Genomic DNA, 16696 nt, shown 5'->3' with positions numbered 1-16696 from the left:
AGATACGAACCTAGGAACCTGACAGAATGTACGCTCGAATCAAAACAACGTATACAAATTAACAGATATAAATTAACAGCCATCAGGAAGAAAGTACAAAATAACTTGGAACAGGCATATAACAGACAAAAGAAGTTTTATGACAGGCGTCATAGACAGACAACTTATAATCCACTAGACCTTGTTTTAGTATATTATCCTACAAGAAAGGTTGGTTTACCTGAACACTTTACCATTCACTACGAAGGACCGGCACGAATTGTGGAGAAGCTTAATTCAAATTTATATCGAGTCGAATTACCTCCTACATTCAAGCACAACATTCAATAAATTATGGTGAACCGCTTGAAACTATTCTACGAGGACCAAACAGAGGAAATACAAAATTAAGAAGATAGAGGCACAAATGCAAGAACATGAATATAACAAGCTTCGAAGTACTTACCGAAAACATAAAGGGGACCAACAACAGAAGAAACGAAACAAAAAGTTGCACTGACATAAAATCGCACTTCTTTACTTCAATTATAAGCTGTATCTCATTCTGTTATTCGCTACATTAGTATTTCCTTTCTTCTCGCAAAGTGCAAAATCAACACTTTTTCTTTCTTTTTTACTTTCCAAAGTCATTAATCCTTGTAGGATCGAAATACAATGCTTTTTTGTTTCCAACATCGTTTCTTCAATACGAAGTACACGATTACTTATCACGTGATTTTTTCTCCTTATACAAGATGTTCATAAAATCAGGCTCTTAAAAACAAATTCCAAAACCAATTGTTCTTCTTTCATTAGTTCTAATAATAATTAATTTGTGACTGACCTTTCAAAAGCCCCTTACAAAAAAACTTAACCAGTTGGCTAAACATATCTTCACAATTAGAAAAACTCAATTCACTGGAGCCTACTAATACTACGAAAGTCAGACCCAACTGATATAAACTATAAACACCGTATGTTACATAAACATAGAAACAAACCATTAATGAACTAATCTATATTTATTATTTACAGTGATGACACTTCTACCCACTCTGAGGAAATTATAGTGAATACTTTGATCCTGTTTAGATGTGGGAGGGAACTATAGTGTTATTACCAGTTCACACATATAAATGTCACAACAAGGTATCATAGTTATTTTCCAGTGTCTCATAGTGTTTATAGTGTTTATACAGAGTCTCCAAATGTATCAGTGTTGTGGTGCAAATAACTTTCATTACTATCAATTATGTATTTTTCCCAAAAATAATCTTGCAGATTATTATTTTTCCAGTGTGGGGAGTGTAAGGATCCCCACATCATAACAGAACCACATGTCAATACAACACGTGTTATTGATTTAAACAGTGTAGCAGACGAGAAGCCGACACGGAAGACACCGAAGGAAGCAGAAAGAGGACGGACCTCACGAAAGGACCCGAAGAGGACAAATAAAAAACCCAACCACCGAGAGACCTGGCATCAGTCGATCAACTAACAAACACCTGCCCTGAGGTCGCATTGGACTAGGGGTACACCTATCCTTACCCGAGGTCGCATTGGACTAGGGATCTTTACTACAACTAAGCCTCGCGAAGCTGTCTTGGGTTGAGGGGTCTACCCTTCAAGACTCACCTGAACTAGCAGGTGCCTTGAAGACTGCCTTGAGAGAAGGGGCACCGTGCAAAACGCCTATTTCTTCTCATCTGGCCAACAACAAGATAAAACACTATTTTACTCCTTGTAATCAAAGACATATGTAATTAGCAATTTTATAATAAATTGGTGAATGGAAAATGACTAGCCCGGACTACCTATAAAATCATGACAATATAATTCATCTCATTGGTGATGAAATTCTAAGAAGGACACAGATACTTCAAACAACTTAAAGTTGTCATATTGGTTCTTCGTTTGCGATGGAAGTAATTTGCTTTGGGAAACAGCAGAAATCTGAAGTGTGTTCAGAATTCTGTTTGACCTACAATGCTTTTAAATGTGAAATATGTCTTTGGCATCTAGCTTTTTAAAATTATAGACGCGTATTTGTTATTTTTGACGCTCCCTGTCTCTCTTTATTCTACGGAGAGTTTGTACTCCAAATTGAAATTAATATAAAGCTATGTGAGAAGCACAATGGACTGAAATAGTTTAAGTAATCTCGCACTTTTCTCAATAAATGTGGAAGAAGCTTAAAAAACTGGATGTGCAGGAGTTATTAAAGAATTTTGCTGACAGGAAAGCAACAAAGAAACAATTCAATTAATTCCTGCTACCCTTCATGAAGATTGACGTCACTGACTGCAAAGAGGTAAGTCCATCTTCAATTCTGAAGCTTGTTGAATAAACTATATGTATAACAATGTGGTTTCCATTTATGCATATTTAAGCCTAGTAGTTGCATACATTTAACTCATTATTAACAGATACAGGAAAGTATGTTTATTCATTATTTTACCTTTCATTCCACAAAAAATCTTATTAAGGCGGGGTCCCTAGGTATTCTCTTGCCGGGGGGGCATAAAACGTAATTACGCCACTGTATGAGACCATTCCCAATGACTAAATAGTACAGGAGAGAAAATGTAAATGGTTTAGTTCATATTTCACCAACCTAAGGCGGTCAATACACGCTAACAGAAACATTAGAGTAATTAATGAGAATCACTTTTCTTCCGCCAATATCTCGAGAAACCACTTATAATTCTAGCTTTGCTCAAGTTCGTGCATGTCCCGTAGCTCAGCTACACGCCTCAATCATAATCTTCTCATACCTACAATTTATTATGTTTACTCCAACATAACTTCGGAATGTCTGGAATAATTTCAACTGAATTTGATACATCTATTGTTTTCAATCTGGAAATCAACACTAGGAGAATAAGATCTTATGTCACTTTAGGGTTTTCATGTGAATTTCACCCTCTCCTCGCCCCGACTTGGAATACAAAGGATAAGGTTAGTGCATTGGTTAGTGCTTTGTTTGTGCACGAAACCCCATTGTTTCTGCTTTATTAGTTTCGGAGATATAAACGAAAAACTGGTAGGGGCCAAGTTCACGCTGATCCTTGACTTCAAGCACAAACGTTTAAAGTACTGTAATTCATTAGTGGGTCATTTGTGCTCGTTTGTGCATGAAAACCTGAAGTTTGAGTTTTATCAGTTCCGGAGAAACTGGTAGGGGTGAATTTCACACTTTTCCATTGATTTCAAGCACAAACAATGAAAGTTCGTTATTACATCGATTGTGTTCGTTAGTGCACAAAACCCCATTGTTTGTGCTTCAATAATTTCTGGTGAGTTATAAGCTAAAACCTGAAAAGAGTTGAAAATTGGATACAATTTTTTATATATCTTTTGAAATAAAATGCTTGTATCCCTCCAACATATGATGCACAATCGATGATATTAGTTCGGTTGTGCTCCTGGATTTATGAGCAGGAAACGTAGGAGTCTGCTTAAACTTGGACTACTGACCTCAAGTTTAAACGATGAAAATGGTGTCATTTTTAGTGCATCATTTCTGCTCGTTTGTGCAGGAAAATACTTTATTAGTTTCGGAGATATAAGCGAAAAACTGGTAGGGGCCAAGTTCAAGCTAGCTCCTCCGACTAGCTGTGTTGCACATTTCTGCACAAACGATGACCAAACGATTGACACTATTTTCGATCAATTTTGACAAGGTGAGAGGGCTACCACTTACGCAGCCTAATTTTTTTTCTAGCTCATTGACCATTGTTGCACGAACGAAAATTTGTGTTGCACATTTCTACACAGACGATGCACAAACGATTGACACAATTTTCGATCAATTTTGACAACCTGGGGGGCTACCGTTTAGACAGACACCAATTTGTTTTTGTTCTAGCTCATTGATCATTGTTGCACAAACGAAAGTTTGTGTAGCACCTTTCTGCACAAACGGTTCACACCATTTTTAACCAATTTGGACAAGGTGGGGTCTACCGTTTAGACAGCCCAAACTTTGTTTTTGCTCTAGCTCATTGTTCATTGTTGCACAAACGAAAATGTGAATTGCACATTTCTGCACAGACGATGCACACACGATTGACACAATTTTCGATTAATTTTGACCTGCTGGGGGGCTACCGTTTTGGCAGCCAAGATTTTGTTTTTGTTCTAACTCATTGTTCATTGTCCTACAAACGAAAATGTGTGTTGCACATTTCTACACACACGATACAAAACGATTGACACAATTTTCGATCAATTTTGACAACCTGGGGGGGGGGCTACCGTTTAGACAGACTCCAATTTGTTTTCGTTCTAGCTCATTGATCATTGTTCCACAAAAGAAATTTTGAGTTGTACCTTTCTGTACAAACGATGTACGAACGACTTACACCATTTTCGAACAATTTGGACAAGGTGGGATGTACCGTTTTACAACGATAACGTTGCTATGTTCTTGTATATAGTATTGACAATCTGTGCCAGCTTATATAAAGGCGATCAGAGGCGAATTAGTGGAACTGTATTATGTGAAAAGAAAAGAAAGATACATAGAGATATCAAGAGATTATTCTTTTGTAATCGTAAATTAGAAAAAAAGAGTTGTTGCTATGGATACATAATAAATAAGTGTGTGTAGAGATAGACATCTTGTTATGTACGCTTCTCATGAGTGGATATTAAACTCAGTTAAGAAAGTGACAAAACGTATATGAGTTATATTATTTATGAAGTTTTTTCTTCTAGTTTAGACAGCCCAAACCTTGTTTTTGTTCTAGCTCATTGTTAATTGTTGCGCAAACGAAAATATGTGTTGAACATTTCTGCACAGACGATGCACAAACGATTGACACAATTTTCGATTAATCCTGGCAAGCTGGGGGCGCTAGCGTTTTGGCAGCCAAGATTTTTTTGTTTTTACTCATTGTTCATTGTTGCACAATCGAAAATTTGTGCTGCACATTTATGCAGAAACGATTGACTCCATTTTTGACCAAACTGAACAAGGTGGGCTACCGTTTAGACAGCTCCCACTTTGTTTTTATTTTGGCGCATTCATTGTTGCACAAAAGAAAGTTTGTGTTGAACATTTCTGCACAAACGATGCACAAATAATTGACACCGTTTTCGACCAGTTTGGAGAAGGTGGAGGCTGCCGTTTTGGCAGCCCAAGATATTTTTTTGTTGTGGCTCATTGTTCATTGTTGCGTAAACGAAAATTTGTGTCGCATATTTCTGCACAAATGATGCACAAACGATTGACACCACTTTTTTTACTAATTTGGCAAAGGTGGGGCTACTGTTTAGACACCCCCACTTTGTTTTTGTTCTAGTTTATTGATCATTGTTGCACAAACGAAAATGTGTGTTGCACGTTTCTGCACAAACGATGCACAAACGATTGACACAATTGTCGGCCAATTGTGAGAATATGGGTGAGCTGTATAAATGATTTGAATCCCTCTTAGCACCGAGTCTATATGTGACATGAATCTACAGCGTAACATGGGAATGGGAACCTCATGAACTCTAACTGGAAATCGAACGCGGGTCTTCAGCTTCGATAGCGTGTACATTAACCATACAACTATGAGAGAGTTCATGATTTATATTGGATTTAAATTTCTGATTTCAAGGGCCTTCCCTAAGCTCATTCCAGAGGGTAAAAATAAGGGGAAAAAGTGTGAGAACTCATCACGCCACTTCCCAAAGTATATATGGCGGCCCTCCATTTAATAAAGAAAAAAATGGGCAAAATTAGGCACGGGTGAACGATGTGACGGTTATCCGTTCCCCTGTTTTTTAAGATCCACTTTTACCCATGGCTCATTCTCATTTTCTTTTAGAACTTTAGTAAATGGCTTAAATACAGTGAAATACATTTAAAAAGATATAGGAATTCCAGATAGGATTGAAAAATGCTGTTAAATGGACTAGAAAATATTTGTTGTTTTGAAGATTTTTGGTTTAGAGCAGAAATTTGTGTGCCCGTCAAATCAGACACCAAAAGTGTACATCCATATTTCTCTGTTATGAAATAAATTCTGTGAGCAGTTTATCTAATAACGTTTTGAGAAAACTATTTTGTCCACTTGCTATTTTCCACGTTGTATTTAACCTCTTGGGTACGAAGTGTGTTCCATTTGGAATACTTCCGTGTAAGACCTGGTCAAGGATTACCTGGTCAAGGATGTTTATATACAAATTTTTACTAATATCACCATTTTCGTTATGAAAATGGATCTTCATATTTTATTCAAAATCTAGAACCTTTAGTTTTTTTCTGTTTGAAACTCTTAAAGTTTAGTTATTCTACCTTTAATAAGCTCTGATGCACAATCATATGAAAATATTTTATTTTCCTGTAGCCTTTGCACTTATTGTGAGGAGTGTCTTCATTATGCTGTGTATCCCACGAGCATATTTCTGTTAAGGGTATATCTTGTTGCGAACATTCAGAGAAATATCTCAAGATATATTTCTTTTGCATCATGAGTTTTATGAGGATATAGGGAGAAAAAATTAAAATATTCATGAACAGTTTGTGAAAATTATGGCTTTCCTCTCAGCATCCTATCAGCCCAAGAGATATAAATTAACCATAATTATTTTAAAATTTTTGTCTACTTTGTCACGAAATAACTTTCCAACAAAAATTGTTTTTATATACCATAGGATGTATCTTTCAATTTTAAATAATCGAGTGATGCCGTAAATGCTAAATAGAAAGGAACTCTATGCGAAAAATAGTACGGTCCATTTAATTCGGCCTGTAACATTTTCTTACTTCAATTTTGGCTTTCATATATTTATAAACATTGGACATTTTATCTGAAAGACCCTATAAATAAATCGAAAGGAAAGCAATATTGTTTGGGAGCTAATTTATCCTAGACCGCTACTGTGATCTTCATAATTTTTTGATTCATTGGCTTATCATGGTCTGACGTTGGACTTTACCATGTTACTTTCATTAAAATGCGTACCAGCGTGGGGTCAAAATTAATAAAAAACGTTTTTTCTCGCGAGCTTGTCAAGTTAGGAGAAAGAAACTTTATATTTAATCTCCTGCCTACAAATTTAAATTTCTACCTCTTTAAATTTGCATTGTGTTATTTGGTAATACTATACTTTTCTGAGACTCTAAACCATAATATATAATATACAGTTCACTTAAATATTATTTTATGTCTCTTTCTTGAACTAATGTTGAATATACGAGCACCGCCAGGGAAGACCACGAGGACTACTGTTTGAGAAATACTATATTAAATTATTTTTGTACATTTCTTATTGTCAGAATTCAAAAAATAATGTACGATTTGGGAATAATAAAAGTATGTAGACAAAGAAAAATGGAAATTTCTTCTTTCAATATGTAGGACTCTTGGACTATATGCGAATTTTATTTTAAAAGAAAATCATTTATTCTTGTTTCAGGTTAAATGGGACGGTAACAGCATAGTGGACGTAACTGTACCTGGACGGTACAGAAATAAAATGTGTGGATTATGCGGTAACTTCAATGATAATGCACAAGATGATATGAAACTTAGGAATGGACAAATTGTGACGTCGGCAGCACAATTTGGAGATGATTGGAAGGTGATTATAAAGCGTTTTTTTTTTTAAAAAAAAAAAGTAGAATGCCTCAAAAACAAACAAACAAAAATGTACAATATATTTCATTCTTTGGATTTTTTGGTTTTTATACGTTTCATCCGATATTTTACCATAAAGAAATATATGCCACTTTTAACAAGATTTGGTGAATATTAGCTTTTGAGTGGTCAAATGCATATTGAATTCCTCCAGTAAATGCGATAATGTAATACCCTTCTTGTCAAGGTGTAAATGGATATACATACAATACACTCTCAAGTTATTTGCAGTGAAAGAGATCTTGGAATTATCTATATCTATATTGTTATCTATATTCTATATTTCTACTTACAGAATTGGCGTACTCTAGCAAACAATTTGCTTGAAAACAATAAATAGGAGGATAATTTGACTGAAATATATGATTAGAATATTCAATAATTATTAAACATAATTGGGTATTTCAACGCAGTTTAGTATGGTAACATCTGATATACGTTCAGTCCTAATATATTTTACTTTGTTGGTTAAAGTTTTGCGTCCATTTTAGCACCGAAGATATACGAGACGTGGAATCCACACTATCGTAATGCGCTCAAATTGCCAAATTGTACTAGTGAGAATCGAACCTGGAACACTGTGAAGCAAACGCGTGCTCTCTAGTAACTTTACTAAAGAGGAAGGCAATATATGTACTGTATTCTCTCACATTGCTTATGATTGTATAACAACTGTATACTTCGCAAAATTTTATTGCAATTTTGATCATTATTCTCAATATACTTAACGACAATGCTGTTTTCGGAAGAATTCATAAATTTTAGGATTTTGGACGTGGACGCTTCTGCACAATTTTACTGTAATTCAACGAAATCCATGATATAAATTGGAAAATGATTCCTTATAGCAAATGGAAGAAAAAAAAAGTAAACATGAGTTGGAAACTACCTCATTTTATAGTTTGAAACCGCCAGGAATGCATAACTTCACGTTTTATAACTCTCTATCGCAAGCAGTTCAAGGAATTGCACAGAAACAATATAAGTGTGCAATATATATATTTATTTATGTAGAGTCGACGAATTCCTTTTTCCTATTTTTTTTCCTTTTTCCTATTTTTTCCATAAAAGTATGTAGACAAAGAAAAATGGAAATTTCTTCTTTCAATATGTAGGACTCTTGGACTATATGCGAATTTTATTTTAAAAGAAAATCATTTATTCTTGTTTCAGGTTAAATGGGACGGTAACAGCATAGTGGACGTAACTGTACCTGGACGGTACAGAAATAAAATGTGTGGATTATGCGGTAACTTCAATGATAATGCACAAGATGATATGAAACTTAGGAATGGACAAATTGTGACGTCAGCAGCACAATTTGGAGATGATTGGAAGGTGATTATAAAGCGTTTTTTTTTTTTTAAAAAAAAAAAGTAGAATGCCTCAAAAACAAACAAACAAAAATGTACAATATATTTCATTCTTTGGATTTTTTGGTTTTTATACGTTTCATCCGATATTTTACCATAAAGAAATATATGCCACTTTTAACAAGATTTGGTGAATATTAGCTTTTGAGTGGTCAAATGCATATTGAATTCCTCCAGTAAATGCGATAATGTAATACCCTTCTTGTCAAGGTGTAAATGGATATACATACAATACACTCTCAAGTTATTTGCAGTGAAAGAGATCTTGGAATTATCTATATCTATATTGTTATCTATATTCTATATTTCTACTTACAGAATTGGCGTACTCTAGCAAACAATTTGCTTGAAAACAATAAATAGGAGGATAATTTGACTGAAATATATGATTAGAATATTCAATAATTATTAAACATAATTGGGTATTTCAACGCAGTTTAGTATGGTAACATCTGATATACGTTCAGTCCTAATATATTTTACTTTGTTGGTTAAAGTTTTGCGTCCATTTTAGCACCGAAGATATACGAGACGTGGAATCCACACTATCGTAATGCGCTCAAATTGCCAAATTGTACTAGTGAGAATCGAACCTGGAACACTGTGAAGCAAACGCGTGCTCTCTAGTAACTTTACTAAAGAGGAAGGCAATATATGTACTGTATTCTCTCACATTGCTTATGATTGTATAACAACTGTATACTTCGCAAAATTTTATTGCAATTTTGATCATTATTCTCAATATACTTAACGACAATGCTGTTTTCGGAAGAATTCATAAATTTTAGGATTTTGGACGTGGACGCTTCTGCACAATTTTACTGTAATTCAACGAAATCCATGATATAAATTGGAAAATTATTCCTTATAGCAAATGGAAGAAAAAAAAAGTAAACATGAGTTGGAAACTACCTCATTTTATAGTTTGAAACCGCCAGGAATGCATAACTTCACGTTTTATAACTCTCTATCGCAAGCAGTTCAAGGAATTGCACAGAAACAATATAAGTGTGCAATATATATATTTATTTATGTAGAGTCGACGAATTCCTTTTTCCTATTTTTTTTTATTAGTTCCTTTGTTTTTTGGTTGTTTTCTTTTACCGATGAGGTATTGCGAACTTCTTTCTAAGGCTGTGTGCTCCTTTCAATTTCTGTCTCCGTTTCTTTTTTCTGTAAAATTTTCCGTCTTCCGAAAGACGTGGAAGATGGAGACATAAGGCAATCCATCTTTCTGGGGAATAAGGTAACTTTGTAAAGAACCGGAAGACGTTAAAATGGAAGAGAAGACTTTCAAAAGACGGCGATATTACTTCGAAAATATCTTGAAATGTTTGTTGCTAAACTTTACTGATTACAAACCATTCAATTTACTACATTTGGAAGAGCGGAGATGATTATGATTTTAGAGGGGTAACTCGAATCTAGGCTATTTAGATTTTATTTCGATGAGACTTCTAGAAAGAGCTTGATTATTTAAGTCGAATATTTCAGTTAAATATATACTTGGAGACCTCGATTGGAATACTTGTCACATGTCTGTTAGCTGTGCCTTACAAGCTAGGATCAAATGTATTTCCAGTGTATGGTGCTGTATTGGCCAATTCGTGTAAACGTCATCATTATGATATTTATGTCCATTAAAATCTATGTTATTGAATATATTTAAGAAAGCATCTTTTTCAAATGAAACCTTTCAGAGAAAACAATATTAATTCCTTGTAAATTTGTTAATATTCATTCGAAATACCTCACCTCATGATCATAGTATTAGACATTCGGATATGTGTTCGGGGGCGCGGTGGCTCATTGCTAGAACGTTCACCTCTGGTGAATGGGGTCCTTGATTCTATCCAAGCTCGCGCCAAGTGAGCTTCGTGGTATACAAACATCATGTGCGTGGGCCTTCTCAGGGTTCGTCCGTTTCCTTCCACTTTCTTCACTCCTCTATTTAATTCATTTCTCATTGTTACCGTCTCATTTAGCCTAGCCGGCATAACTGTGGGACGTAACACACACATTTTCGGATGTGTATTGACATGAGGTCTCACTTTCGTATTATTGTTGTAGAGGCCTCCAAAATGTGGATCTTTGTGGATGTTTGTGATAATGTAGAGTTCTTAAGTTTGTAACACTGAGTAATACATGTAGCATTGTAATTTCCCGTTTAATACATGTATGTGGATTTGAAATATTTAGTTATCTGACATAGTGCCATTTAAAAGAATATATCTTTGTCCTGGCGACACTGTTAACCCCGTGGCGTTGGAAATTATATTAAACAATATCTCTTCGTTGTATTTGCATCATACATTTCTCGTTTTTCTTTATCAGTTAGGCTGGAAGTTACAAGGTCGTACTAAGATAAGTGGTTTCCTTGTGTTATAGTCTATATCAATGCAACCAGAATATTAACGAGGAAAAAGGAAGTATTAATTCCGGACGTAATTATCAAAAACTGGGGGTCATAGGATAATTCCATTATAAGTAAAGATACGAAAACGTGGAAAGAGAGAAAAGTTATTGGAAATAGGTTGTCCTCAATCTAAAATGGTGGAATTCTTCCAATGGCATGAGCCATGTTTGTTCCACACTGGTTAGGCGCCCAATGTATATATTAAAATGATAAGTGCTACGTTTATGCGAGGGTCACTACGAAAGTTTTGAGATGTGAAATAACTTACATACTTAAAATCAATTTAACACTTACATTTTCTCAAAATATTCACCATTATACTGTACACACTTTTGCATCCTCGAAAACCACTTTTGGAAGCAGTGTTGCCAGTCTTTTTCTTCAAGTGTTGAAAGTTCATTCTCGTAAGCCACTACAGCTTCTTCAGGGCTACAAAATCTCTTCCCACGCACGCGATATTTGATCCTCGGGAACAGAAAAGAATCACACTGGGCCAGGTCAGAGCTATACGGCGGTGAATCATAAGTTGACTACCGTAGATTCTAAAAACTGAATTGTTATGTTGGCCGTGCTTGCGGACGCGTTGTCATGATGAGGAAGGAGCCTACCCAATCCAGTTCTTGGACGCCGTTCCCGAAGCTTCTGGAACCCTTTTGTTAGGCAAACAGTGGTGTACCACTGAGCAGTAACAGTCCTTTGTTCTTCAAGTGGAACAATTGCATCATGGCCAGATTTGGAGAAGAATGTTGCGACCATCTTCTTCTCCACACCTCGTGGTCGCTTCACTTTCGTGGGTGAATTTTCGTCTGAAAAGATCCAAACTGTTGACTGGGGTTTATTTTCAGGGTTAAATTGATAGATCCAAATCTCATCACCAGTAACAATGTCAGAGACGCGTCGAGAATTGCCTCCATCAAATCTTGCAAGCATTTCTTCACACCATTCCACACGCATGCGCTTCTGCTGTTCAGTCAAGTGTGAGGCACCCAACGAGATGAAACCTTCCTGAGCCGAAGATGATCATGAAGAATTTTTGTTACTGTTGGCGATCAATGTTCACTGTAGATTCACTGTCCTTGAAAGTTGTTCGAGGATTTTCTCGAATCATTTGTTCCACAGCGGCAGTGTTTTCATCTGACACAGCATTTGCCGGACGTTCAGCTCTCACTTCATCTTTAAGCGATGTCCGGCCTCTTCTGAATTCACCAAACCACCGAAAAATTGTAGCACAGGAAGGAGCAAGGTCAACAAATGTCCCCTGCAAACGGTCAAGGCTTTGTGTCTCGTTCAAACCACTTTTGAAATCGTAAAGGATAATTGCCCGAAAATGTTTCCTTTCGAGCTCCATCCTAGACAGCCGAATACTTCTCACATCAACGAACAAGTGATACGGCCACGCTGATAAGCGGGGCGAGTTGAAACTTGCTTCGCTTCTTTGCTCTGGATACTACTACCGAACGCAATTGTTGGAATTCAAATACTGTGCCACAACAATGCCTATCTCAAAACTTTCGTAATGACCCTCATATGTTTCTAGTCAAGAAAAGATTATATGTTTGTGGACGTTTAAATGTTCATGGCCAATTTTTTTGTCAATGATATCTCCTAAACTACATGCTGTAGAAGAATTCCGCTTTCACTGATCGATTGAAAATGTTGTGTGGATTGTTTAGTTCTAATTCAATATTTTTTTTTTTAAATGGCCGTTACTTCTTTATTAAATTTTTAGGGGTATGCTGGAAGTATTGACATTTTAAAAAGTGAAGCATCTTGTCCTACGAGTTATAAGTTTCAACGCCAAAAATTTGTATATGGGGTTAGTAGGCCTATATATCTCCGGCGTTTGTTTTATGGCCAAACGATATAACGAAGGATAACCATTTCTACAGTCTAAGATGATTCTCTATCGTATGGAGTGTTTTTCCAATGAACACCATATATCACTAACATTATAATTAATTGTGTGTGTAACGAGTTTGCTTATTAAATACTGCACGCAAGAGCAAAGAAAACACTGGTCAAACATGCATTAGAAACTCTAACCAGAAATAGGATCAAATCTTGCAAACGGTGAGAGATATTGAAAAAAAATCGAAGAAATCTAAGTTTATGATACCCCTTTCAGTTTTTTTTTTTTTTAAATCTAGATGTCCTTCACTTGTGTCTGTAAAGGGACATGTGCAGATGTTGTGAGAAATGAGAAGGAGATTCATGCTCATATGTGAATTATGAGTTGTGCAGAGAGTGCAGGTTCAGTCAGTATTAAATGAAAATCAAAATTTCCCATTCAGCAAGGCTGTTGGGTCAATCCATACGAAGTGGTCCAGAGATGGTTCCTCGACCATCTCCGAATATTCAAAAAAATTGAGTGTGATGAACTTTGTGTATGAGAAGGTCAATAACATCATTCACGTTGTCGTATGTATAAGTGTTCCTGAATGGCGGCCATCTTTGTTGTCGGTGGAGTGCCAATTTATGCACTTGCAAGCGTTTGCGGAAACTACAGTTGCTCATGATGTACGCATCAGATGAACACCAAGTAAAAGCTAATGTTAAGGCGAGAGACGTAGGTATACGGAGCCTGTGAACTTTTGTGTCTAAATAAATAAGCAGGGTTGCAAACCAATACATGAACTCACCGGAAACACTAGAGAAAAATTACACTTTTAAATGGGCTGGATCTTGGAATGATATAAAGGGGGGGTCTTAAGGTTTCTGCTGAATACTACTACAAGTAAAGATTCTGTAGAAATATCACAGCTATGATACTACTAGCACCGTAGATTTATGAGGGTTCCGAAAGTTGAAGTTTGTGATTTTGATGCCATTTGTGGGGCCTAGTATATCAGGAGGGCAAAGTACTAAAAATTGCGGCTTATGCCACAAAGTAATTCTGTATGTGAATAAACTATTGCAAAAAAATCATGCCTGATATTACATGGAGAAAAAAAGTGAAGATATGGTAAAAACGCGAAGAAAGCACCTGCGTGACGATGGTCGTAGCTCGGAAAAATTTAAATATTTAGATATGTTTCACGTTAGATCTTAAAAACTATGCATGGTGCGGCAGTTAGACCCGCTTATGTTTGTGTTCAGTTATGAAAACGCTTGTGAGTGGCCTTTGTTCCATCTTTCTAGCTCCACAATCATTGCCACGTGTATATGATAAGGGGTTATCTCTCTCTTGCATTCAGGGCACACATCGCCGAACTGGACTGCGGTATTAAGGCATTTAATGTATCAGCAAAGTGTCATTCAAATCCAATCCAAGTTACAGAATTTAATATATTCACAAGGATACGTTATATAGGATAGACTAGCTTTTGGCTATCTGGAAACTCCGCCCCCAGACCCCCATGTTTGCTTGGCCTATCGCTTCGAACATCTAAAACCTACAATTCCACAAAATTTCAGGTTTCTTTTCGGATTTCAACTATCTAAGAGATAAGGTTTGTACCACAAGAAAACACCCATTTAAATAACATGGGAATTACTTCATTCCCCCAATAGATACCTTAAAAAATAAAAATATTCACTTTTAGCAATGTTCATGTTGGTTAGTCCCAGAAGTCTACAATCATGCCAAATTTCATCATGATAATCCTGCTGGAAGTGCCTAGACATTTTTTGGTGTAGAAGATGACTCATATAAATAACATTGGGAAGACCTTTCGGTTCCCCATAAAATCTCCGTATGGTTGAAAATCTTTTTTTTTTTTTTTTTTTTTTTGTAGGGGGGTCATTCACTTAAGTAACCCTAACGGCAACATACAAGCATATCGAACTTAGTTTTTATTCCAATTTCAAGAAACCTAAAATATCAGATTATAAGTATAAAAAAGAACCCACTTAAGTAACATCGAGAGTTATTCATCCTCCCTTTAGCCCCCTAAAAATTAAAAATATTACCTTTGGCAATTTTCCAGTGGGTTAGTGCCTAAAAGCTACAATCATGCTAAATTTCGCTTTTCCACGTCAAACGGAAGTACCCGTTTATTTTATGGTTTGGGTACAAAATCTCGCGGCCAGAGCCTCGCGGCGACAACCTCGCGGACCAAAACCTCGCCTCCCAAAACTTCGCGGCCCAAAATCTCGCCACCCAAAACCTCGCGGGACAAAACCTCGCCAGGCCAAAACCCCGCCTGGCCAAAACCTCGCCGCCCAAAACCTCGCGGGCCAAAATCTCGCTGGGCCAAAACCTGGCGCCCCAAAATATCGCTATACCCAAAATCTCGCCTGACCAAAATATAAATGTTCCAACAGATGATAAGGATGACGGTATAAAAGACGCTGTTTCAGAAGAAGTATCACGGGTATTTGACCAAGTCCCGCGATACCATATGAAAATTCTATTTCTGTATTAGAGGATTTCAATGTGAAGGTAGGGCGACAGGATGTTTTTAAACTGGTTATAGGGAAAGAAAGTCTGCATAAGGAAAGTAATGACAATTAACGAGGTTAGTTTCGTGAACTTTGGAACATCCAAAAACTTAAAGTTTTAACAAAAATCTAATAATATTTATGAAAGTATGAAATAATATATGAGTTTTTACGACGTCCCTTGATTATGTCCTATAGGTTAAAGGAGACGTAGATGACCAGGATGAAGGAAATGATCGAATAAAGAAAGTGGGAGGAAACGGGAATAACCCGAGAAAGCCCACGCACACGATGTTTTGTATCTTATTATTATTATTATTATTATTATTATTATTATTATTATTATTATTATTATTATTATTATTATTATTATTATTATTATTTGTAATGTGGAATTGCATATTAGGAAACACATTGAGTAAATTTTAAAGAAAAGTTTCATTCGCGGCGAGGTTTTGGCCACGCGAGATTTTGTCCCGGCGAGATTTTGTCCCGCGAGGCTTTGGCCGGCGAGATTTTGGGCGGCGATGTTTCGGCCGCGAGATTTTGTCCGTATACCCACGTAGCTTTATGTTTAGTTCGGATAGATGTAACACAACTTTGTGAACATATTAACTTCTGTAACTTGGATTGGATTTCAATATCGCTTTGCTGATACATTAAATGCCTTATACCGCAGTCCAGTTCGACGATGGGTGTCGTGAGTGCAAGGGGGAGCTAACCCTCTTATCATATAGACATGGCAACGATCATGGAGCTAGAAAGATGGAACAAACGCCACTCACAAGCGTTTTCATAACTGAACACAAACAAAAGCGGACCTAATTGCCGCACCATGCATAGTTTTTAAGATCTAACATGAAACATATCTAAATATTAAAATTTTTCCATGCTACGACAATCGTCACGGG

The 16696-nt window shown here is 36.3% G+C and overlaps 1 protein-coding gene across 1 annotated transcript in view; it reads left to right on the top strand.

Moving 5' to 3' along the window:
* Positions 1–16696, top strand: part of LOC145680802 (kielin/chordin-like protein) — a 114076-nt gene that overhangs the window by 79581 nt on the left and 17799 nt on the right. Inside the window, exons 8-9 of the mRNA XM_081751852.1 lie at positions 7396–7560; positions 8790–8954. Coding sequence (XP_081607978.1) covers positions 7396–7560; positions 8790–8954 — 330 coding nt within the window. The remainder of the gene's footprint in view (positions 1–7395; positions 7561–8789; positions 8955–16696) is intronic.

This window comes from Thermobia domestica, chromosome 3 (assembly GCF_964235325.1).
Source record: "Thermobia domestica chromosome 3, izTheDome1.hap1.1, whole genome shotgun sequence".
Lineage (NCBI taxonomy): Eukaryota > Metazoa > Arthropoda > Insecta > Zygentoma > Lepismatidae > Thermobia > Thermobia domestica.
Note: the sequence above shows the minus strand (reverse complement) of the source record. Positions and strands in the feature narration are given on the sequence as shown.